The 23430-nt window shown below is 40.7% G+C and overlaps 1 protein-coding gene and 1 pseudogene across 1 annotated transcript; both read right to left on the bottom strand.

Moving 5' to 3' along the window:
• Positions 1-9620: 9620 nt before the first annotated feature.
• Positions 9621-10729, bottom strand: LOC138092132 (olfactory receptor 52B2-like; annotated as a pseudogene).
• An 8631-nt stretch (positions 10730-19360) lies between these two features.
• On the bottom strand, positions 19361-20329 carry OR52B2 (olfactory receptor family 52 subfamily B member 2). The gene has a single exon (XM_068989100.1). It carries the CDS (start codon positions 20327-20329, stop codon positions 19361-19363), a length of 969 nt encoding a protein of 322 aa, XP_068845201.1.
• Positions 20330-23430: the final 3101 nt, after the last annotated feature.

Below are 23430 nucleotides of genomic sequence, written 5' to 3'. Positions count from 1 at the left end.
TATGATTGCAAGAAAGACTCAAAAGTTAAGCCTTTTACATTCCCAGCCTCTGTGATGATGGAATGCTATAGAAAGTTGGGTTTGAATACGTTCTGAATGTACTAACTTCTGAAAACAGAAAATATACATCACATTCTTTCCATGCAATATTTTCAGAAATGTGTAACATAATTTGCCATGAAGAAGGTCTCAAAGATTCCAGAGTAAATAAGTTCCAAAGATTTCTGAATCTACATGACAAATTCAGCATTCACAGCAGCCTCCTCCTTCCACTCTAAAACTTAGTAATACTGACAAGATAGTCAATAGTAAGTCGATCTATAACATGATACAAAACAAATGCAGAGCCATTTTAAAAAGAGAAAATGTAAAGAAACTCCAAAAGAAGAAAGACATCTATAAAAGAATTATCGGAAAGAATGGAAACCCAAAAGGCGCATGGAAAAGGACTGCTACAAACATAATACTGATTGTCAGATTCAGAAATATCTAATTCTAAAAGAGTGGGGAGGGGGGCAGCATGAGAAAATCAACTTGCTGATTAATGGGTAGCAGAGTAGGAGCAGGTAGGCAGGACAGCCTTTTGCACATACACTGTTAGACCAAGAAGTGAGCCAAAAGTCAGGCAAGAGGGGTAAGTGTTCCAGAATAGTGGTGACTGGGTCAGAAAATAGGACAGTGACCCAAATGGATGCAAATATTCATGCCCCATGAGACATGGAAAAGAAGCTTAACCGTAAATCTACCCCTGGCACACCCCATATCTCCCCAACAACAGGTTGCATTAAACAAATAGCACAGCATTCTGAGATTGCCAACTAGAAAGAAAAGCAATTAGCCAAATGACCAAGATGGCTTGGTCTAAACTTTAGACAGATTTCTTCCCTGTTAGCGTCTAGCCTCCCTATTCTTAGGACATTTGCTTGAGAAAACTTGTAAATTCTTTCTCTACCCTTTTGCCATATAAATAAACCTTCTGTCAATCTTTTCTCAGTTTTACAACCTAAAAATAAATGTCTTTCTCAAGACCTGGGAACTTTCTCCTAAAATATAAACATCAAAGGAGATAGCACCCTATCTCTCATCCTCTATGGAACCTGACTTCCAAGAGCAGCAATTAGCGAGCACAGATGGCCTAATCACAGACAAAAGCCTTTGCAATCTCAGGAATAACTCCATATGCTTGACAAACCCTACTAATCAACCTCTCCCTAAGGTCCTCTAGTACTTTCCCGCTAGCACAGCCCAGGGCTGAAATCCATTTCTCCTGACACCTACCCCAGCCCAACTCCACCTTCTGTTTTAGTAGAACTGAGTATCTAGACGTGGTCTGTGTTTTCTCCCCCACTGCTGGCAATAGTATCAAATAAAATCAACTTCCATTTGCTCATCCTGTTCAGTGCAATTTTTCTTTACTACCAAATACAAAATTTTTGAGGAAAATCAACATGAAAGAGTGACATAAATGTTTACAAACATAACTCAAACCAGAAAAGATAAAATAAATTCAACAACATCAACCCAAAAAAGAACCTCCTCTAAAGGTAACCTTCTCTATGCCAGCTCTCTACTTCAGCAATCCAGTCACTCAACCCTTCACAGCTAGAGGTGGTGACATGTGCTGTTACTTACGAGCCCTAGATAACTGCATTTAGGATCACTTAGGATCTTGTACTGACCACATCCTTCTAAATAGTCCCTTTGTAAGCAATTTGAGAAATAGTACAAAATTTTTGAGCCTCCCTGATAGCTCAGTTAGTAAAGAATCCACCTGTGGTGTAGGAGACCCTGGTTAGATTCCTGGATCAGGAAGATCCCTGCAGAGGGGGTAGGTTACCCACTCCAGTATTCTTGGGCTTCCCTGTGGCTCAGCTGGTAAAGAATCCTCCTGCAATGCGGGAGACCTGGGTTCCATTTCTGCATTGGGATGATCCTCTGGAGAAGGGAAAGGCTACCCACGCCAGTATCCTAGCCTGGAGAATTCCATGGACTATATAGTCCATGGGGTCTCAAAGAGTCAGACACGACTGCGTGACTTTCACTTGTAAGTAATTTGAGAAATAGTTAAGTTTTGCCAAGAATGTGGAGAAAAGGGGATACCTGTATACTGTTGGCGGAAATGAAAGTTTGTCCAGCCATTATGGAAAACAGTATGGGTTTCCTCAAAAAATTAAAAATAGAACAAATGTATCATCCAACAAGTCCACTCTTAGTATTTATCCAAAGAAGAATAAAAATACTAATTTGAAAAGAAACCTGTACCCCCATGTGCACTGCAGCTTAGAAGATAATAGGCAGATCCTGAGGATAGAGAAATGAGACTGGAAAGTCCCACGGAAAGACCTAGGGATAAATATGTGGAACAGAGTTGTTTTAAGTTGACAGTCATTTACTGAGGTGCATGATATGGGAGAGAGGAAGTCTGTTGACAGAGGAGAAAGTGATTACATACTTTCAGTTCTGCTGTGTCACTTGGTTTGAACATACAAATATGTCCCAAAACCAATGATACGTTTTGAAACAATTTGAGCATAACTGAATTTCACATTTGCCCTTGGGCAATTTTGTACTCTAGTAACACAGGTTGAATGGAGAAAGCTGCATCAAGCTGAAAACAAACTACATTAGAAGTACACAAAACACACACACTCAGCACACACTCCAAATATCTACCAGCTACCTCCATTCACTTCACAACTTTCCATTTGATTTCAGGTAGTTATTTATACCACTTCAAAATAACTCACAAGCTGCAATCTGTTTACCTACTTCCACAAACTCCATGTCTTTTTCAAAGTATTGTATTCTTTGTAGTATTTGTATTGTTCTTAATCATTTAACATGTGTAAAACTCTGGTACTGTTTATATCTTTTCTCTCTCTTTTTTTTACATGCCATTGACAAAGTTTTTGCATACTGTGCTCCTAACTCCATTCTTCCATAAGTCCTATGGATTTCATGTGGGATTTGCATAGCATGGTGATTTTTAAGACTTTATAATGTAACATGTGTCACATTATAACAAAACTGACTTTACTTGCTAGAATGAGTGGGGAGAAACCCAACTGTGGATAGAAGGGAGAACACATCTTTTTTTTTTTCCAGCCATACAGGACCTTAGGATCAAACCTATGCCCCTTGAGGTGGACGCTCAGATCCCTAACTTCTGGACAGCCAGGAAATTCCTGAGAACACAGCTTATACCTACAATTCACCCTGGCAGAACTGTTCATCTGGTGGTACTGCCTCCCAAGATTAGGTTTGAAAGGGATGGTTCACAGATAACCAAGATAAACCCCCAAAGTCACCAAGGGTCCCTCTTGCTGGAGTAAAACAATAACCTGACTCAAGCAGGGAGCCAGGGAGGCTCAGTGCAAGATCAGGTCATTTCACAGCCGTGATATAGACCCCAAACCCCAGGAGTGGTAGGGAGGGGGATAGATTTGCACTGAGCCACAAACATCTAAACAGAGGCAGCAGCAGCCATGGGCGGAAGCAGCCCTGAAGGACACACCAACCTGATGACAGCTTCACGGTGCTTCACGGTACCTCTGCAGTAGTAAGGAAATCAGCCAATACCAAGACACTGGGAGGGGAATAAGGGAGGCAGCCCACCCCGCTAGGATTCTGTCCTGGACTATACTCTGGCTCACTATCCTTGGATTTCTCAACTTGCCTGTCTTTATCTTTCATTAGTCTCTTCACTTGTGCAAGGGTTAAAAGCTGTATCTGGAACAAGACCAGGGAAATGAGGCCAAGCTCTAACAGTCCTTGTTGAAAATGGTGAGGCCATCCAGCCAGAGGACTATGCAAAGAAAAACTTCTCAGCTATCACAGGGTCAGGCACAACTAGAGAGCCTGTGCACAATGAAAAATCCTAAGAACTGATGCAGCCAAATAAATAAATGGTTTTTTTAATAATATAAATGAAAATAAATACAAGAGGTAGTTCCTGCCTAAGTAGAACTATACATATTGTTTTCAATAAGAAGAATTTATATTTAAAAGTTGCACATATGGAATATAACTGAAATGCCCATCAGTTGATGAATGGATAAACAAAACAAGGCATATCCATATATTGAAATATTATTCAGCAACAAAAAAGAATGAAGTACTGACACTATGTTACATGATACAACACTTATGAACCTTAAAAACACTATGCTACTGTTTATAATAGCCAGGACATGGAAGCAACCTAGATGTCCATCAGTAGACGAATGGATAAGAAAGCTGTGGTACATATACACAATGGAGTATTACTCAGCCATTAAAAAGAATACATTTGAACCCGTTCTAATGAGGTGGATGAAACTGGAGCCGATTATACAGAGTGAAGTAAGCCAGAAAGAAAAACACCAATACAGTATACTAACACATATATATGGAATTTAGAAAGATGGTAATGATGACCCTGTATGCGAGACAGCAAAAGAGACAAAGATGTATAGAACAGACTTTTGGACTCTGTGGGAGAGAGAGAGGGTGGGATGATTTGGGAGAATGGCATTGAAACACGTATACTATCATGTAAGAAACAAATTGCCAGTCTACGTGTGATACAGGATACAGGATGCTTGGGGCTGGTGCACTGGGATGACCCAGAGAGAAGATAAGGGAGAGAGGTGGGAGGGGGGTTCAGGATTGGGAATTCATGTACACCCGTGGTGGATTCATGTCAATGTATGGCAAAACCAATACAGTATTGTAAAGTAAAATAAAAAATAAAAAAAAAACCACTATGCTAATTAAAAGAGCCAGACATAAAAGGTCATATATTGTATAATTCCATATATATGAAATGTGCTTAATAGACAAAGCCATAGAGACAGAAAGCAGGCTAGTGTCTGTTGGTGGCTGGGATGCTGGGGGAATGATGGTAATTGCTAATGGGTAACAGATTCCTTTTTGTGAAGATAAAAGTGTTCTGGAATTAGATAGTGGGTGATAGCTGCACAACTGTGAATATACTAAAAACTATTGAACTGTATGCTTTAAAGGGTAAATTTATAGCACATGAATTAAGCAATTATTTTTTTTAATGTTGCCAAATGCTTGTCTAACAGTGAAAGCCACAGATTTTCATTCAGCGTAGTAAAAAAACGATTGTGTATGGCAAGAATGTAACAAATTCTTCTGTGGCTTGACAAAGGCTGACCTCCCTCACCATATATGGAGCCAATTTGTATTGAAAACACAAAGCTTCCTGGAAGAAAGGTAATGAGACCACCTGCCCCAAAATGTCTTCATTTTGTAGTTTAATATAATATAACCTTCCCTGATGAGTGGATGAAGATGATCTCAACAGAGTCTAGACCTATCTGCATCTTTTTGTCATGAATTTTTTTTAATTAAACTATAGTTGATTTACAATATTTGTTTCAAGTGTTTTGCCACACAGATAAAAAACAGATGACAAATGGAGAGGGTTAGTTCCCATACTTCATATCCTTCAGTTTAATTCAGTTCAGTCGCTCAGTCATGTCCGACACTTTGCAACCCCATGAACCACACCACACCAGGCCTCCCCGTCCATCACCAACTCCCGGGGTTTACCCAAACTCATGTCCATTGAGTCGGTGATACCATCCAACCATCTCATCCTCTGTCATCCCTTTTTTCTCCTGCCCCTCCATCTTTCCCAGCATCAGGGTCATTTCAAATGAGTCAGCTCTTCACATCAGGTGGCCAAAGTATTGGAGTTTCAGCTTCAACATCAGTCCTTCCAATGAACACCCAGGACTGGTCTCCTTTAGGATGGACTGGTTGGATCTCCTTGCAGTCCAAGGGACTCTCAAGAGTCTTCTCCAACAACACAGTTCAAAAGCATCACTTCTTCTCCGCTCAGCTTTCTTTATAGTCACATCCATACATGACCACTGGGGAAAAACCATATCCTTGACTAGACTTCATATCCTTACCCTTCTTAGTTTCTTAGTCTTTCTTCAATCTGGTAAGATAGTAAGCTCCAATTTTGCTTACTATTGGAGTAAACTCCAGTTTTACTTACAACCTCTGTTCTATCTTGATTAACTGCAATGCAAAACACAGAACAGTGTCTTTGCAATTTATCTAACCTCCCTCTTTTTTCTCTCGTTTGTACACTGGGAACAACCCTATTACCATCTATAACTGGGATGTTGATGAAGTTGAAAGAGAATAGAAGAAAATGTACACTGAATGTGCATCCTTCCAGGCTTCTCTGTCCATGAGGTTTTCCATGCAAGAATACGGGAGTGGGTAGCCATTCCTTCTCCAGGGGATCTTTCCCACCCAGGGATCGAACCTGGGTCTCCTGAATTACAGGCAGATTCTTTACCAGCTGAGCTACCAGGGAAGCACGTACAGTCCATAAAGGAGTAATATTTTAAATTTTTGCAATAAAATTCAAATCTTGGGCAAATAATTCCAAGTGCCTTTGGTGCGAGGGGTGGGGGGTTCTAAATGAATTTTTACTGTTTTTCTCTCTCCAGCAAACCTGGGTAAAAGTCAGTGTCTAGCACAGAACTCTGAACTCCAGCACTGCCTAATAAATTCTATGTGAATGACTCAAAGGACAATAGATTTAGTGTCTTTCTTGATATATACATAAAAAAAAAATTCTGGACTATGTACTGAGGACAGGCTTCATGAGGCTTGTGGATTAATTCACACATGGGTAGCATCAGCTCCTTGGAAGACAGATTCTCCACTGCTGTGGAGCAGTGGTAGGAATCATTAGGTGACCACTCAGAATATGTAGTTTAATGTAGAGCAGGACATGAAAGCAGAAAACCTCAAGTAATCAGCCCTTAAACCAGGATGGGTAGACTTGAGAGCTGTGTTTAAAGATAGTTGTGTAAAGAGAAGTTGAACTCTTTTCCAACAAGTCATGCTGACTCTTCCACCAATGATCAGCAATCTCAGACTCCAAAGTGTAGGAGGAGAAGAGAAGTAATCACTGACGAGGCTTCCAGATTAACCCAATTGCTTTCAAGTATCCATCTGGAGGGGCATAAGAATAATTTTAATACTCTATATAGAGTACTTGGCAGCTTAAGAATTGCCCCAAACACAATCTCATTTATCTTCATTAAATCCTGTTAAGTTAAATCTGCTTTTCATTATTCAAAAATTATGAAAATCAGTGACTATATTAGTAAGCATGCAACTTCAAATTTATTTGACACAATAAAACATTACTTGCCATTCACACAGAAAAGGAAAAAATGATAATATTGTCAGCTGAATGACTACTGATACCTATCCTCCAAGTGTTTTTTTCCAGGCTTCAGTTCAGTCGCTCAGTTGTGTCTGACTCTTTGTGACCCCATGAATTGCAGCACGCCAGGCCTCCCTGTTCAACACCAACTCCGAAGTTCACTCAAACTCACATCCATCAGGTCAGTGATGCCATCCAGCCATCTCATCCTCTGTCGTCCCCTTCTCCTCCTGCCCCCAATCCCTCCCAGCATCAAAGTCTTTTCCAATGAGTCAACTCTTCGCATGAGGTGGACAAAGTACTGGAGTTTCAGCTTTAGCATCATTCCTTCCAAAGAAATCCCAGGGCTGATCCCCTTCAGAATGGACTGGTTGGACCTCCTTGCAGTCCAAGGGACTCTCAAGAGTCTTCTCCAACACCACAGTTCAAAAGCATCAATTCTTCGGTGCTAAGTTTCTTCACAGTCCAACTCTCACATCCATACATGACTACTGGAAAAACCACAGCCTTGACTAGACAGACTTTCGTTGGCAAAGTAATGTCTGTTTTTCAATATGCTATCTAGGTTGGTCATAATTTCCTTCCAAGGAGTAAGCATCTTTTAATTTCATGGCTGCAGTCACCATCTGCAGTGATTTTGGAGCCCAGAAACATAAAGTCTGACACTGTTTTCACTGTTTCCCCATCTATTTACCATGAAATGATGGGACCAGATGCCATGATCTTCATTTTCTGAATGCTGAGCTTTAAGCCAACTTTTTCACTCTCCTCTTTCACTTTCATCAAGAGGCTTTTTAGTTCCTCTTCGCTTTCTGCCATCAGGGTGGTGTCATCTGCATATCTGAGGTCATTGATATTTCTCCCAGCAATCTTGATTCCAGCTTGTGCTTCTTCCAACCCAGCATTTCTCATGATGTACTCTGCATATAAGTTAAATAAGCAGGGTGACAATATACAGCCTTGACGTACTCCTTTTCCTATTTGGAACCAGTCTGTTGTTCCATGTCCAGTTCTAACTGTTGCTTTAGTTGACATGTAACATGTGTAAGTTTAAAATGTACAATATGCTGACTTGATACTTTCATATATTTCAAAATGATCACCACCATAGTATCACTAACACCTCTACCCCATCATATGATTATCATTTTGTGTGTGTGATAAGAATATTTAAGATCTACTCTCTAAGCAGTTCTCAAGTGTATTATACAGCATTATTAGCTATAATTATCATATTGTACATTAGATCCCCAGAACTTAATTGTCTTAAGACTGTAAGTTTGTAGACTTCAACCAACATTTTTCCATTTCTCCCACTTCCTAGACACTGGTAATCACAATTCCATTGTTCCTGTGAGTTTGGTTTATTTAGATTCCACATGTAAGCTTTATAGTATGTGTCTTTGTGTCTGACTTCTTTCACTCTGAAGTGAAGTGAAGTGAAGTGAAGTCGCTCAGTCATGTCCGACTCTTTGCGCCCCGTGGACTGTAGTCCACCAGGCTCCTCCGTCCATGGGATTCTCCAGGCAAGAATACTGGAGTGGGTTGCCATTTCCTTCTCCAGGGGATCTTCCCGACTCAGGGATGGAACCCAGGTCTCCCACATTGCAGGCAGACGCTTTAACCTCTGCACCACCAGGGAAGCCCTCTTTCACTCTAATGCTTCATATTTCATATTTATTCATATTTCATTCTGTGGTCAATGGACATTTAGGTTGTTTCCACGTCTTGGCTATGGTAAGCAGTGCTGCAATGAACATGAGGCTGCATGTATCCTTTCAAATCATGTTTTTCTGTAGATATATGCCTAGGAGTCAGATTACAGGGTTGTATGGTAGCTGTATTCTTAGTTTTTAAAGGAACCTCCATATCCCAACAGTGTAATTTTTAAAACACTCTTTTATATTCATTACATAATTTTATTTGTAAAATAAACTTGTGGTTATGATGGCAGTGGTGCTGGAGGTGATGATGTTCTTGGAAGGTAAGCAGGAGGCAGAGGAGCCTCTGGAAACACTGGAAACCTCATATATATGAAATCTAAAACATCTTCCTCAGGCAACAAACTTCAAGTTAAAACTATAGCTAACATTGAGAGTCCACTAAATGATAAGCAACGTACCATGTTGTTTACAATTTAATTTAAGCTAATTTAAGTTAACAGATTTAATTTAAGCCTTAGAGCCTAGGCACAACATTTCATTTCACAGGTTAGGACTAAATTTCCAAAAAGTGAGACTCTACCCATGGTCAAAAATTCAGAAAGTACGGGAGCCAGGATTTTAATCCAGATGCATTTTTATTCCAGAGCCCGTGTGCATTCTTCTGCAATACACTATAGCATCTAAATTTGGGAACTTGGTAAGTTCTCTTTTTTCCTGTTGCTTTCAAAACTGTAAAGGAGCCATGAGCTTTGTCAAGACTTCCCCACAATAGATAGCATGTAAACCACACTGTCCCTGATTTTCTTGGTCTTTGCTCCATAGATGATGGGATTAAGCATGGGGGGAATTAATACATAAAGATTTGCCAGAAGGATATGGATATTGAGGGGGGGGCAGAATATTCTTGCTAAAGTGATAGGTCAGGAAAGTGAAAAAGGATGGGATGAAAAAGAGGAGAATAAATCCACTGTGGGAACCACAAGTATTGACAGCCTTGTGCCAGGCATCCTGGGAAGGAAGTCTAAACATGGCTTGGAGGATCAAAGTGTAGGAAATACCAATGAGCACAACATCTACCAAAACTGATGCCACTGGCACTGAGAAACCATACCCGATGTTGACGGTGATGCCAGCACAGGCCAGTTTGGCTACCCCAATGAGTTCACAGTATGAGTGGGGGATGACGTTGGTTCAACAGTATGGCAGCCTCTTCAGCAAGAATATGATAGGGAAAATGGCCCCAGGGTTCCGTCCCCAGATTGCCAGGGTCATTTTTATGATCACTGTAAGAGTTGAGATGAGATGGTTGGATGGCGTCACTGACTCAATGGAAATGAGTTTGAGCAAGCTCTGGGAGTTGGTGATGGACAGGGAAGCCTGACGTGCTGCAGTCCATGGGGTCGCAAAGAGTCAGACACGACTGAGCAACTGAACTGAACTGAGGAGTTAAGATGGCTGTGTACCTCAAAGGAGTACAAATGGCCATGTAGCAGTGAAATGCCGTGGCCAGAAGGATTCCTGACTCAGTTACAAAGGCAAAGTGGATGAGAAACATCTGAGTGATGCAGGCATCAAAGGCAATGTTCCCAGCATGGAACCAGAAGATAGCAAGAGCCTTGGGCACAGTGGTGGTGGACAGCAGGATGTCAGTGCCAGCCAGCATGGATAGGAAGACATACATAGGTTGATGGAGAGTGCATTCATTGAGGACGACAAGGATGAGGGCTCCATTCCCCAAGACTGCAGTCATGTACATCAGGCAGAAGGGGATGGAGAGCCAGGTGTGGTAGTTCTCCAGTCCTGGTATGCCAAGTAGGACAAACGCAGTGAAGTGGAAGGTGGTGAGGTTAGCACCAAACATGCCTGCTTTTGGAGTCTCTCCATGAAGACCACAGAAATTAGGAGTCATTGAGCAGAAGCAGCCATAATTTTCACTAAAGTTGAATGTTAGATAATGAAATCAATCACTAATGCCTTGACTTAGCATATATAATGTTAGGCTTTCACTTTCTAGCCTAGCACTGCAAACATAAATATAGACATAGGTTCCTGATCACAACTCAGAAATGTCTAGAATATAGATGTAACTTACCATTCTCACTTACATGCTTCTACTCAGGCTTTGGCCATCCTTCACCCATTCTGTTGCGATAGCTTCATAAGTAGTCTAGTCTCCTCCTCTCCTAGCTTTCCAACCTCAACCTCTCCACAGCCATCAGCTGTACTGCAGCCTGGGTGGTATGCTCAAAACAAAACAAAAAATCTTTCTATGTTTCCTATTATAACCCTTACATAATTATATACACATGCATATACATATGTGAATGTGAATGTCAAGTCGCTCAGTCGTGTCCGACTCTTTGCGACCCCATGGACTGTAGCCTACCAGGCTCCTCTGTCCATGGGATTTTCCAGGCAATAGTACTGGAGTGGATTGCCATTTCCTTCTCCAAAGGGTCTTCCCAACCCAAGGATTGAACCTAGGTCTCACGCATTGTAGACAGACCCTTTACCATCTGAGCCAGCAGGGAAGTCACATATACATATAAGTATATGTATGTGTGTATATATATATATGAAAGTGAAAGTGAAAGTCACTTAGTTGTGTATGACTCTTTGTAACCCCATGGACTATACAGCCCATGGAATTCTCCAGGACAGAATACTAGAGACTAGAGTGGGTAGCCATTCCCTTCTCCAGGGGATCTTCCCAATGCAGACATTGAACTCAGGTCTCCCACACTGCAGGTGGATCTATATCTTCTTCATGACTCAGTAGTGAGAGAGAACTTGATGTCATAGTGATCAAGCTTGCTTCTCCTTACAGATGTTTTTCTGAGGCTGCCTCCAGAGCCTCAGTGTTTTGGGTCATCAGAAAATGGGTGATGTCTGGATCTTGTGTGTGTGTGTGTGTGTGTGTGTGTGTGTGTGTGTGTGTGTGTGTGTGTGCTGTGGACTCCTTTCAGTACTGCTTTCTTGGCCTTCAAAGCCTTTGCTTTGGCTTCAGTTTTGGGAGGGGCAGAGGCTTCCTTCTTCGCCTTTGGGCCCATTTTTGTGAAAAGCTATATAACGATTAGCATGCAAAGCCTTCCACAATCCCACTGTTACTCTCTTCTCTAGCTTCAGTCCCCTTTAGGCACTCTGCTGCTGCTGCTAAGCCACGTCAGTCATGTCCGACTCTGCGCGACCCCATAGACGGCAGCCCACCAGGCTCCCCCATCTCTGGGATTCTCCAGGCAAGAACACTGGAGTGGGTTGCCATTTCCTTCTCCAATGCATGAAAGTGAAAAGTGAAGTGAAGTCACGTCCGACTCTTCGCGACCTCTTGGGCTGCAGCCCGCCAGGCTCCTCCATCCACGGGGAGTCTCCAGGCAAGAGTACCGGAGTGGGACGCCAGTGCCTTCTAGCACAGCTGAATTAGACCATAATCCATTCTCACACAAAATCTGAGTTTTCGAATCTTTATAGCTTTTCTCAAGCAAAGTTTAAATATTTATCATCTGGAAAGCCTTCCTCAAGTTCAGATTCTGATTTTTTTCCCCAACTTTCTGATTAACAAAGAGCAAGTTTTTCACATCTCAAAAATGTAGCCTTATCTGTGAAATGAACTATTCATTCTTATTTTGCAAGGATTAAATTAAATACTTTCAGTAAACTGCCTAATATAGTGCCTGGCATAGAAAAACTAAACACTAGTTACTGTTATTGACTGAATGAGTACCGCTTAATAAAAAGACTGCTTAAAAAGAAATGCCTATATTTGGAATTTAAAAAGTGATAAAGTTGGAACTTTCTGGTGGTCAAATGGTTAAAACTCCACCCTTCCACTGCAGGGGGAACGTGTTCTATCCCTGGTCAGGGAACTAAAATCTTGCACACAGGAGAAGCCAAAGGGAGTGGAGGGAAGATGATAAAGTAGCATTTTAACTTAGTAAAGAAAGGAAGACCTACTCATTTAATGGTATTGGGCTGTTGGGCTACGTTATTGTTGTTAAGGAAATAAAATCAGTTCCCATCTCAGTAAAAAATAGAAACTCCAAATAAATTAAAGATGCACTTGTTTTAAAAACTACAAAAATGTTAAAAATTAAAATTAAGATATTAAGAGAAAAATTAGAAGAAAATGTTTGGGAGGTTGGAAAGTTCTTCCTGAGATAATAAAATCGTATTTCACAAGCAGTAACAATTGAACAATTTAATTATGTAAAAATATAGTCAAACAAAAATAAAAATCCTAGGGAAAAAAGTTGCAAAGCATGTAATATACTAAAAGTTAACATGTTTAAATACCAAAGTGCTAGTCGTTCAGTTGTGTCCAACTCTTTGTGAACCCACGAACTGAAGTCTGCCAGGATACTCTGTCCATGGGATTTCCAAGGCATGAATTCTGGAGTGGGTTGTCATTTCCTTCTCCAGGTGATCTTCCTGACCCAGAGATCAAACCCAGATCTCCTACATTGGAGGCATATTCTTTACCATCTGAGCCACCAGGGAAACCCATGAATACTAAAAGTTGGCATAAATGAATAAGAAAAAATAGGAAATGTGCAAAGAATAAAAACAGGCAATTCACACTACAAGAAAAACAAATGGCCAGTATATATATGAACAAATGTTCAAAGGTAAAGAAATGAAAATCAGTATCATATTAAAATTCAATAGTTTTATATCAATTGGACAACATAAAAATAAATGATCAGACCCCAGTGCTGGTGATACCACATGAAAACCTATAGATATATCTATAGGAATATTAATTGCTACACTGTGGCAATAGTAAAAAAAATTTTACAACTTCCATGTTCATCAATAGGACAATAAATAAATAATGGTACACTTGCTACAGTGAAATGTCTTGTTTCCACTTTTTGAAAAGGAGTAGAATTGATGCTTTCAAATTGTGGTGCTAAAGAAGATTCTTGAGAATCCCTTGGACTACAAGGAGATCAAACAAGTCCATCCTAAACAAAATTAATCCTGAATATTCTTTGGAAGGACTGATGCTGAAGCTGAAGGTCCAGTACTTTGGCAACTTGATGCAAAGAGCTGACTCATTTAAAAAAAAAAAAAAAAAATCCTGATGCTGAAAAAGATAGAGGGCAGGAGGAGAAGGGGGCAACAGAGGATGAGATATTTAGATAGCATCACAGACTCAATGCACATGAGTTTGTATAAACTTCAGGAGATAGTGAAGGATAGGGAAGCCTGGCATGCTTCAGTCCACGGGATCACAAAAAGAGTCATACACAACTTAGTGACTGAACAACAAAAATTAACCATGCATATAGTTAAGTGAAAAAGCAAATTGAAGATTAAAATGCATAAGATTTTTTTATTGCATTTATTAATAACACACTTTACACTATAATTAAGATAAAATCAAACCCCAGTTTGGCTTGAGCAAGCACAAAAGGAAATGTCTGTTCCTGAAATTGAAAAATATGTTTCTAGTATCATATTTATAAAGATTCAAGACATCATCCAGGGTTCCATTTCTTTATGACTCTCTGCTTTGCCCTCCAGATGTTGACTCTCCTAGGGCCAGGATTAAGGTGAGGTTCAGTACAAGTAAGGTGCACTGAGCCACACCGGAACCCAAGACAAAAGGAAAAATGGGAGCCCCTATGTAGAGCTGACCTTCGAACAATGCAGGCATTAGGTGCACTAACCTACCAAATGGTAGAAAATCTGTATGTAACTTTACAGTGGACCCTCCCTATTGGAGAAGGAAATGGCAAGTGGAGGCACTTACCTTGGGTGCAAAATTTAAAAGGGTAGCCAAAAATCAGTAAGCTAGATAAATACTTTAATACAATCTTTTTTAATTTTTATTTTAGTACATTAAATTTACTCATAAAAACATTCTAGAAACGTACAATTTTTCCTTTATCACCACGTCTAATAAAATATAAAAACACCCAAAAGAGACTGCTTGACACTTACATTCAAAATCAAATTAGCAGAACATTAAATATTTACAAAACTATATCATTAAAAATATTTATAAAGTTACATACAATTTCGTAGAATTGACGTAAAGTGAAAAGTGAAAGTGAAAATCACTCATTTGTATATGACCCTTCTGTGACCCCATGGACTGCAGCCTGCCAGGCTCCTCTGTCAATGGAATTCCCCAGGCAAGAATACTGGAGTGGGTCTTCCTGACCCAGGGATTAAACCCAGGTCTCCCTCATTGCAGGCAGATTCTCTACTGTCTGAGCTTCCAGAGAAGCTCTGGGAAGCCCTCAAGTTACTTGAAATTTCATAGAATGGCATAAAAGAATGGCTCAAAAGTGGGAGAATTTTCCTTTATTCCTAAAAAGGAACTATGACCAATAGAAGCTGTGAAGATTCTCAAGCACATGAGGTCTTCAGTTTTAGTACCAAGCCTGTCTTTGTGCATCTAAGAACTGTACCCTGAGAAGGGCTTCTTGCAACACCAGGATGGACTGGGTGGTGTTCTCCTCCCACCAATAATTGTGTAGAAACATTGACATTTGGCCTCAGCCAGCACAGTATAAAGTCTGCAAGTGTTTTAAAGATAAGCACTTTGATTCAGAATCTCATGACTTTTCTGTAATTAAGCAATTCAGAACCCATGACTTTAATTTTTTTAATCAAAATTATATGAACTATCACAATGAACAAAATAGCAGAATTTTAAATAAAGATCAGACTGATAACGCTGTACTGAACCACACTGGAACCCAAGACAAAAGAAAAATGGGAGTCCCTACATAGAGTTGACCTTTGAACAATGCAAGCATTAGATGCACCAACCTACCAAATAGTAGAAAATCTGTATGTAACTTTACAGTGGACCCTCCCTATTGGAGAAGGAAATGGTAACCCGCTCCAGCATTCTTGCCTGGAGAATCCCATTGGCAGAGGAGCTTGAGGGGCTATAGTCCATGGGGTCGCAAAAGAGTCAGACACAACTTAGCAACTAAACAACATCCGTGGATTCAACCAACCATGGATGGTTTTGTATTGCAGTATTTACTGTTGAAAAAAAATCTGCATATGAGTGGACCTGTGCAGTACAAACTGTGTGCTTTTCAGGACCACCTGTACATGTTTTCTGTGGTTTTAATGGTTAAATGTTTCCACAATTTTATTTTGAAAAATATTATTTGAGTTTCTTCTATTGTGGGCTTCCCTGGTGGTTCAGATGGTAAAGAGTCTGCCTGTAATGCAGGAGACCCAGGTTCAAATCCTGAGTTGGGATGATCCCCTGGAGAAGGGAATGGATACACTCCAGTATTCTTGTCTGGAGAACTCCAGGGACAGAGGAGTCTGGTAGGCTACAGTTAAAACCAGTAAAACTGTAACATTCTAGTTTTCACATAAATATTTCAACTTACACTAAGTTGTGAGTTTTACTATACATGCTTTTCAATGTTCCCCTATTTTTTATACCTCTGTAATATTCTGGGGAGGGGGGCGGAGGTGGCGGAATTAGCTGTAGTCCCAGCACCATGTAGCAAAAATGTCTGCAGCAGTTCAATATGTCAAGATATACACACTTCTGAACAGTGTATATTTATACTACTTTATACAGAGGGCCTGAGAAGACAGTGTCTGGATCAACAGTTTATTGGATTTTATTCCAGGAAAACCTAAAAATCCCATGAGACAAACATTTATTCCCTTCTCAAAAAACTTACCCCAGTTTCACGCATGCTTCCCCAACACATGAAAGGAGATGCCAGAGGCAGACTGTGGAGTGAAATAGGACAGTATTTATACCTCAGCTGCAGGAATCCCTTAGGCAAGGAAAGAATTTCTACCCTACTAAGTCTTCAGGGAGCATCTCATTTAATTGGCCAAAGCAGATCCCCTTCGAACTAGTCTCCAGAGGTCACTGACCAGAGAGGGTGGGTAATCAATTCCTAGCTACAGCAGTCTGTCCAAACTCCACCTGCTAACAATTCCATTTCTCTGGCTAACATACAGACACAGCATGGACTAGTGGACACTAATTGCTGCTAGTCAGTACACAGAATGTTAAAGCTCTGCCTATATTACTGAATCTCAGTGAACATAGAAACCTGTGGGTATATAGAAGAAATAGTAGGTCAGGAGGAGCTAAGCAGTGTGTGTGTGTATGTGTCCAAATGATTCTCAGTCAAAAAATTAGATACTACTTAACAATGAAATGTCCAAAGGTCAAAGACCTCACCAACATTTTAAATCAATCAATCCATTAATATACACATTGACCTCTATGCCAGATTCAATAACCATAGTAATGAATGAGACAAATTCTCTGTCCTCACAGAACTCAAGTTCTCGTGGTTTCATAGAGTGATTAATAATGAGCTGAAACCATAAATATCATTGCTGTGAGACCCAGAGAACAAGATGATCACCTCTGAGTTGGGGGAGATTGGCAAAGACTTCAAAGAGGAGTTAACATTAGGGCTCTACCATCTGCCAGCTGTGCGATCTTGATTATTTATCCTAGCTGAGCTTTTAGTGCCCCATGTATAAAACAGAGGTAGCAACAGTACTATCTCATGAGGTTGTCTGAGGATTAAATGATTTAATGCAGCAGAGCACTTAACATGGTTCCTAGCATACAATGATCTCCTACTAAACATTAGCTTTGTTATAATTATTATTATCATTAATATTACTATATTATGTATTAATGTACGACTACATGGTGATGTGTTTTGAGGTAATGATAGAAAAGTCAATCAGGGCTAGCTTACTCTGTGGTCCTATGACTTCCAAATTATGGCTGATCAAACACTAGGTTACTTTACCAGTGTAAATTGATGTGCTAACAAGAAGTTATATAAACATGGATACAAATATCTATGGTCACAAATGTGTGGGAAAGGCTGAAAACTCTAGCCCTCTCTTGGATAGCCATGTGCATGACTCACGGTGTCAGCAGTTTTCATGCTTATTTGACTATGAAAATTTTCTATAAAACATCCATTATGATACCTATTATTTCTACAGAATATTCTGTGGAAAACACATCTATAAGTAATGAAGACTGTATTTGACATAAAGTAGTATGATTGGCCATGCTTTTTAGAATGCTTAACTTTGGGTCAATTTATAGTTTAGGTTACAGTGTAAAAGATTAAAAACATTGAAATCAATTTAAAAACTAATGCAATATCTAATGTTAAAGATGATAAGGGATATAAGTAATGGATAGAAACAGTGTTAAAAAGAAACCTAACAATACTGATAGCCTTAGTGAACTATTTCTCAGATACTTATTACTATGACCTAAAAATAAGTGCTGTATATATGGTTTATTTCATTTAATCTTCTCAAGAACCCCACAAGTTTCTCTTTCTACTCTCATTTTACAGACTTAAAAACTGGGGACTAAAAACATTGAATAAATTTCACAAGTTCACACAGCTGGAAAATGATGGGGACAGGACTGGAATCATGATACAACTCCAAAAACTTCCCAGATATCTATTTAGTAGTAGAATCAATATCAGTAACAACCAATTCTTGGGGAGCAGGCTAGAGAGGAAGAAGCTGAGTAACTCCCCAGGGTTTCCAGCTCAATGAAGTTGATACAATTATCATAATCTAGTTTCTAAGAAAAGGAATGATAAGAAAAGCTACCATGAGTGGTAGTTCTATATCCTGGAGATGATACCCAGTTGATAGGTGGATTTTTATGTATCTGAAACTCAAATGAGAATTCTAGGAAGGAGAGAGAGATGGGGGACCCATTAGCACAGTCTGTGGTTGAGGAAATGAGTAATGTGGTTGAGGAAATGAGTATTTCAGAAAATGCCTTTTCTGAAAAAGCATGAAAGAATTAGAGTCAACATCGGTAACTTCAAGAAACTACTCCAGTTTTGCCAACCTGGCCAGGAACAATGAGCTATAATTCCTAATATTGAGGTTAGTCAGAAGCCAAGTATAAGAGAATATCAAGAGTACCCTGTTTCCTCCACCCTTGTTATTCCCTGGTCTCTGAGATATGGCAAAGGTGTGACAAGTAAGAAGAACTGTGCTGTGTCAGCAGCTTATTTGTCTCTAAGACTCCAAACTACCTTTGCGAGGAGACGGTTTAGCAATCACTGGGTCTGTGGACTAATTTAGCTGATCATTCAGTGCGTAATAGAGATGCACTTCTTAATTTTGAGGAGGTAAATGTGCTGTCATCCATTTTTCAAACATTTATTATGTTCCAGGCATTTTGTGAAGTACTGAGCATACAAATATGAATGACACACACTCTTCTGATTTCAAAGACTTTACAGTCAAGTAGTGGTACAAATAAAAGTCCATAATAACTCAGTACATACATTTTGGGATCTGCACAAGATTCAATAGATGTACAGAGATAGGAGGCTTGGAGTGTCTGAAAAACCCAGGAGGAAGATGAAGAAAAAGGAAGAGAGAGAGGAAGGGAAGGAAAAGCTCTCTCAGTCCAGGAAATCTCTGTGCTTCACACCTAGTTTCCTTGGTAAAGCTGGGAGTGAGGAGTCAAAGGAAACCATTAGCCCAGAGAGGAAGCAGAGCACCAAGCCATAATATCAAAGAACCGGTGGACTACCCCGTCCCGGATCTGCTTAGTCTTTACACCATAGACAATGGGGTTGAGCATTGGGGGCACCACCACATAAAGATTGGCTAACAGGATATGGACATGTCGAGGTATGTTACGTCCAAAGCGGTGGGTCAACAATGTAAAGAAGGAGGGGACATAAAACATGAGGATGACACAGAGGTGGGAACCACAGGTGCTGAGGGCCTTGTGCCGAGCATCCTGGGAGGGCAAACGAAACACTGCTCGGAGGATCAGTGAGTATGACACCGTGATGAGGATCACGTCCAAGATGACCATGACAATGGGCACTGAGAAGCCGTACCAGATGTTAATGGTGATGTCAGCACAGGCCAAGCGGGCCACTCCAATATGCTCACAGTAGGAGTGCGGGATGATATTGGTCCGGCAGAAAGGCAGTCGATGCAGCAAGAAGATCACTGGGAAGATGATGCAGAAACTTCGGGTAACAATGGCCACAGCAATTCTTCCCACCACAGGCCATGTTAGCGTTGTCTTATAATGCAGGGGGATACAGATGGCCACAAACCGGTCAAAGGCCATGGCTAATAGGATGGCTGACTCCCCCACAAACATCATGTGGACAAAGAAAACTTGGGTGACACAGGCATCAAAGGCAATGTCATGAGCATGGAGCCAAAAGATGGCTAGGGCCTTGGGGACAGTAGTGGTGGACAGCAGGATGTCCGTGATGGCCAGCATGCAGAGGAAGAAGTACATGGGCTCATGAAGGTTACGCTCAGTGATGATGACCGCTATCAGGATACTGTTGCCCAAAACTGCAGTGATATACATGAGGCCGAAGGGTATTGACAGCCAAACATGATAAGCCTCCAACCCAGGGATGCCCAGTAGGACAAAAACTGCAGGGTGGAAGAGGGTGAAGTTGGTGTGAGTCATGATGTACTTCAGGATCACCTCTATAATGACAGAAGCGGGTGAGTGTGCTGAAAGACATAGAAACAGAAAGCACCTCTGAGTACATCAGAGATCACAAAAGATAGCAGTGGTTTCTGAACCATGGGACTCTGCAGGGGAATGTTCTCCTAGACAACGCTCAGTTGGGTGTAGAAGTGACTTCTGACCCTTGGTGCTTGATTTGCAGGGACAGCTTCTGTGGCGATCACTCTTTAAGAATCAATAGAGGCTTCACCCTGCATCCAGCCACTCTGCTTCCAAACTGGTCACATCCTACCTTTCTGACCTCATTCTACCATTTCCACCCAAGCAGCATTTGCCCTCTTACCTGTGTTGTACTTTTTTTTCCCCACAAGATTTTGTTCCTTCTGTGTTAACCTGAATTTCCCTTCCCTTTCCTCTCTGCTTACTCAAATTTTAACCTTAAAATACTTTCTTAAAACATATCACTTTGTAATGGCCCATGTTCATAACAATACATTTCCTTCCTGAACACCTATTAGCTAAACTATATTTAACTTGATTATATTTAATCACATTAAACTTATCTGGCTATTACTTTGAACATTTCACATGAAATTTGCCTAATATCCTGGCACTCATGGAAATGGAGCCGCAAGTGGCAATTCAGAAGGAGTCTGAAAAATATATTCCTTCATTCTGACCCAAATTAAAACTTTCCCTAAAGGCTGTGAGGAGCGGAGCAGTTGGTGAAATTGAGAGGGGTTCATATTCATTGCTTGCTCTTCCCCAAAATGATTCCATAAAAGTTGTGTTTAAATCTCCTTATCCTTAAGAGCGCCCAAGGAAAAGTATTCTGAGTACAGGAAATCAATACACACCTCTCTGGCTCCGCTAATAGAGCCCTCCTTTTCATCCCACTTGTTCTTTCACTCTCAAAAAATTCAGATTTCCCTTTGGTTAAGAAAATTTAAGCGAAGGGCTTTCTTTGCCTTCACTCCTCCCACCACTCAGGTAAGATTTATTTTCTTCTGAAGCTGTGGACTGTCAGCTCTTAGGATTAGGGAAGGAATGAGTGATTTAAAATCCGGAAGGGAATAGAGGAAAGAGACCATAGAGAGAATAAGGGAAGAATTGGGGGTATGGTATACTATTAATAGATGGACCTACTGATAATGGCATTCAGATGGTCCCAGAGAGGAGGGCATCTGAAGGAATGAAAGCCCCAGTTTATGAGTCCATCCCCCTACCTCTGTGTAGATGCACTTGCTCAGAGCATAATGGGCTGTGGAGAGGATGCAATGGGACTCCCGCTGGGCATAGGGAAGGGACCAGGGCCAGACTCAAACAAGTAAGGGCCTCAGAGGAGTTAATAATTTGACATCCTTCCAGCCCAGTATATTTTAGACACTCATTTGACTTCTATTCAGAGGAGAGGCTTAGCTTTCCAGGGATAAGCACAGAGATGAAGGGCCACTGGTAGCACTGCTCTGCCTGTACTCTGAAGCATCAGCCCCAAATTTATATAAACAAAAGCCCCACCAGAAAGGCTGAAGAGGGAGGGAATATATATATATATTTAGTTATTTATTCATGTTGTCACATAGCAGAAATTAACACAACATTGTAAAGCAATTATCTTTCAATTTAAAAAAAATAAAAGTAAAAAAGCCCCACTAGAAAACAAATTCATTTTCCTTAGAAAGAAATTTACTGAAAATTTTTCTCACCACTTCTCCCAACCCTACTAGTTGTTAACATATACCTTCTCAATAAACGATACCTGATATATGACCTCATAACAACCTGGGCTCTCTGCCTATAATTCTAATAATGTCTTATGACCTCAGTAGTGAGACACCAAATTCAAGACTGGAAGAGGGACTGTGAGGCCTGGTTGGCTGTTTATGAGGTTCTGGAAAAGGCGTCTGCCTGTGTGAAGAAGGATTTTCATTTCATTCAGTGCCTTCCCAGGGCTCCATCTCATCTCTGCTGAGGGTTCTAAGCAGGAGAGTTTTAGACATTTAGGAAAGAGTCAGAGATCACAAGGCACAAGGCACACATCAAAGTCTCACAGTGAGAACCTGCCCAAGCCCTAAGAGAGTATCCAGATGCAGATGAGCAAGAAAAAAGAACAGCAGAGATGAGGCAAGGAGCCACGGTGAGTGGGAGAGAATATGATACGTACGTGAGGACCCTGACTTCTGGAGCCAAATTCTGGGTTAATTTCCCAGTTCTTCCCTAACTAACTTGATGATCTTAGGCAAGCCACTTTACTTCTGCACGTTTCCATTTTCTCATTTGCAAGATGTGGATAACAATGAACTTTATGAGGTGAAAAGTGAAAGTTTTAGTCACTCACTCATATCCTACGCTTTGCAATCCCATGGACTGTAGCCTGCCAGCCTCTTCTGTCCATGGAATTCTCCAGGCAAGAGTACTGGAATGGGTAGCCGTTCCCTTCTACAGGGGATCTTGCTGACCCAGGGATCAAAACTGAGTCTCCTGCATTGCAGGCCAATTCTTTATCATCTGAGCCACCAGGGAAGCCCTTATGAGGTAATTAAGAGGATTATATGAGTTAATTCATATAAAGTGCTCAGAACAGTAGATCATTATCATTTATAAATCTGTTTGGCCATCATCCTATTGTATTATTTTCACTAAGCAAAACACATTAATGCATATTCAGCACTATTAAATCATCTAAATATAACCAAAGGAAGTTTCTTTTCTAGGGATAAAGAAGAGGGGAAGGGATGAGAGAAGTGCCCAAGGAGAGAAAAAAGAAAACCTATCTCTCAGACAGTGTCTCAGAACCAAGACCTGGGGGATTTCTCTGGCAGTCCAGTGGTTAAGACTCCACACTTCTGCTGCAGGGGATGAGGGTTCACTCTCTAGCCAGTGAAGTTCCACATGCCCCTCAGTTCAGCAAAAAAAAAAAAAGAAAAAGATCTGAGGACTGGGGTGGTACACCAGGAAAGTCCACAGTGATGGACTTGGCTGGGTCAGAACTGCCTGCTAGGCTTCCCTCAAGTACTTTGAAAAACATATATCTGTCAAAGCAAAAACAGAGATTATCTCCATTATTTACAGAATCCCCAGGGATATGGCAGAGTGAT

This window comes from Capricornis sumatraensis, chromosome 16 (assembly GCF_032405125.1).
Source record: "Capricornis sumatraensis isolate serow.1 chromosome 16, serow.2, whole genome shotgun sequence".
Classification (NCBI taxonomy): Eukaryota; Metazoa; Chordata; class Mammalia; order Artiodactyla; family Bovidae; genus Capricornis; species Capricornis sumatraensis.
The sequence above is the reverse complement of the archived record's forward strand: the minus strand, read 5'-3'. Positions and strand labels throughout refer to the sequence as shown.

Excerpts from the sequence above, each read along its gene's own strand:
- OR52B2 (XM_068989100.1), bottom strand. The coding sequence starts at position 20,329 with ATGACTCACACCAACTTCACCCTCTTCCACCCTGCAGTTTTTGTCCTA.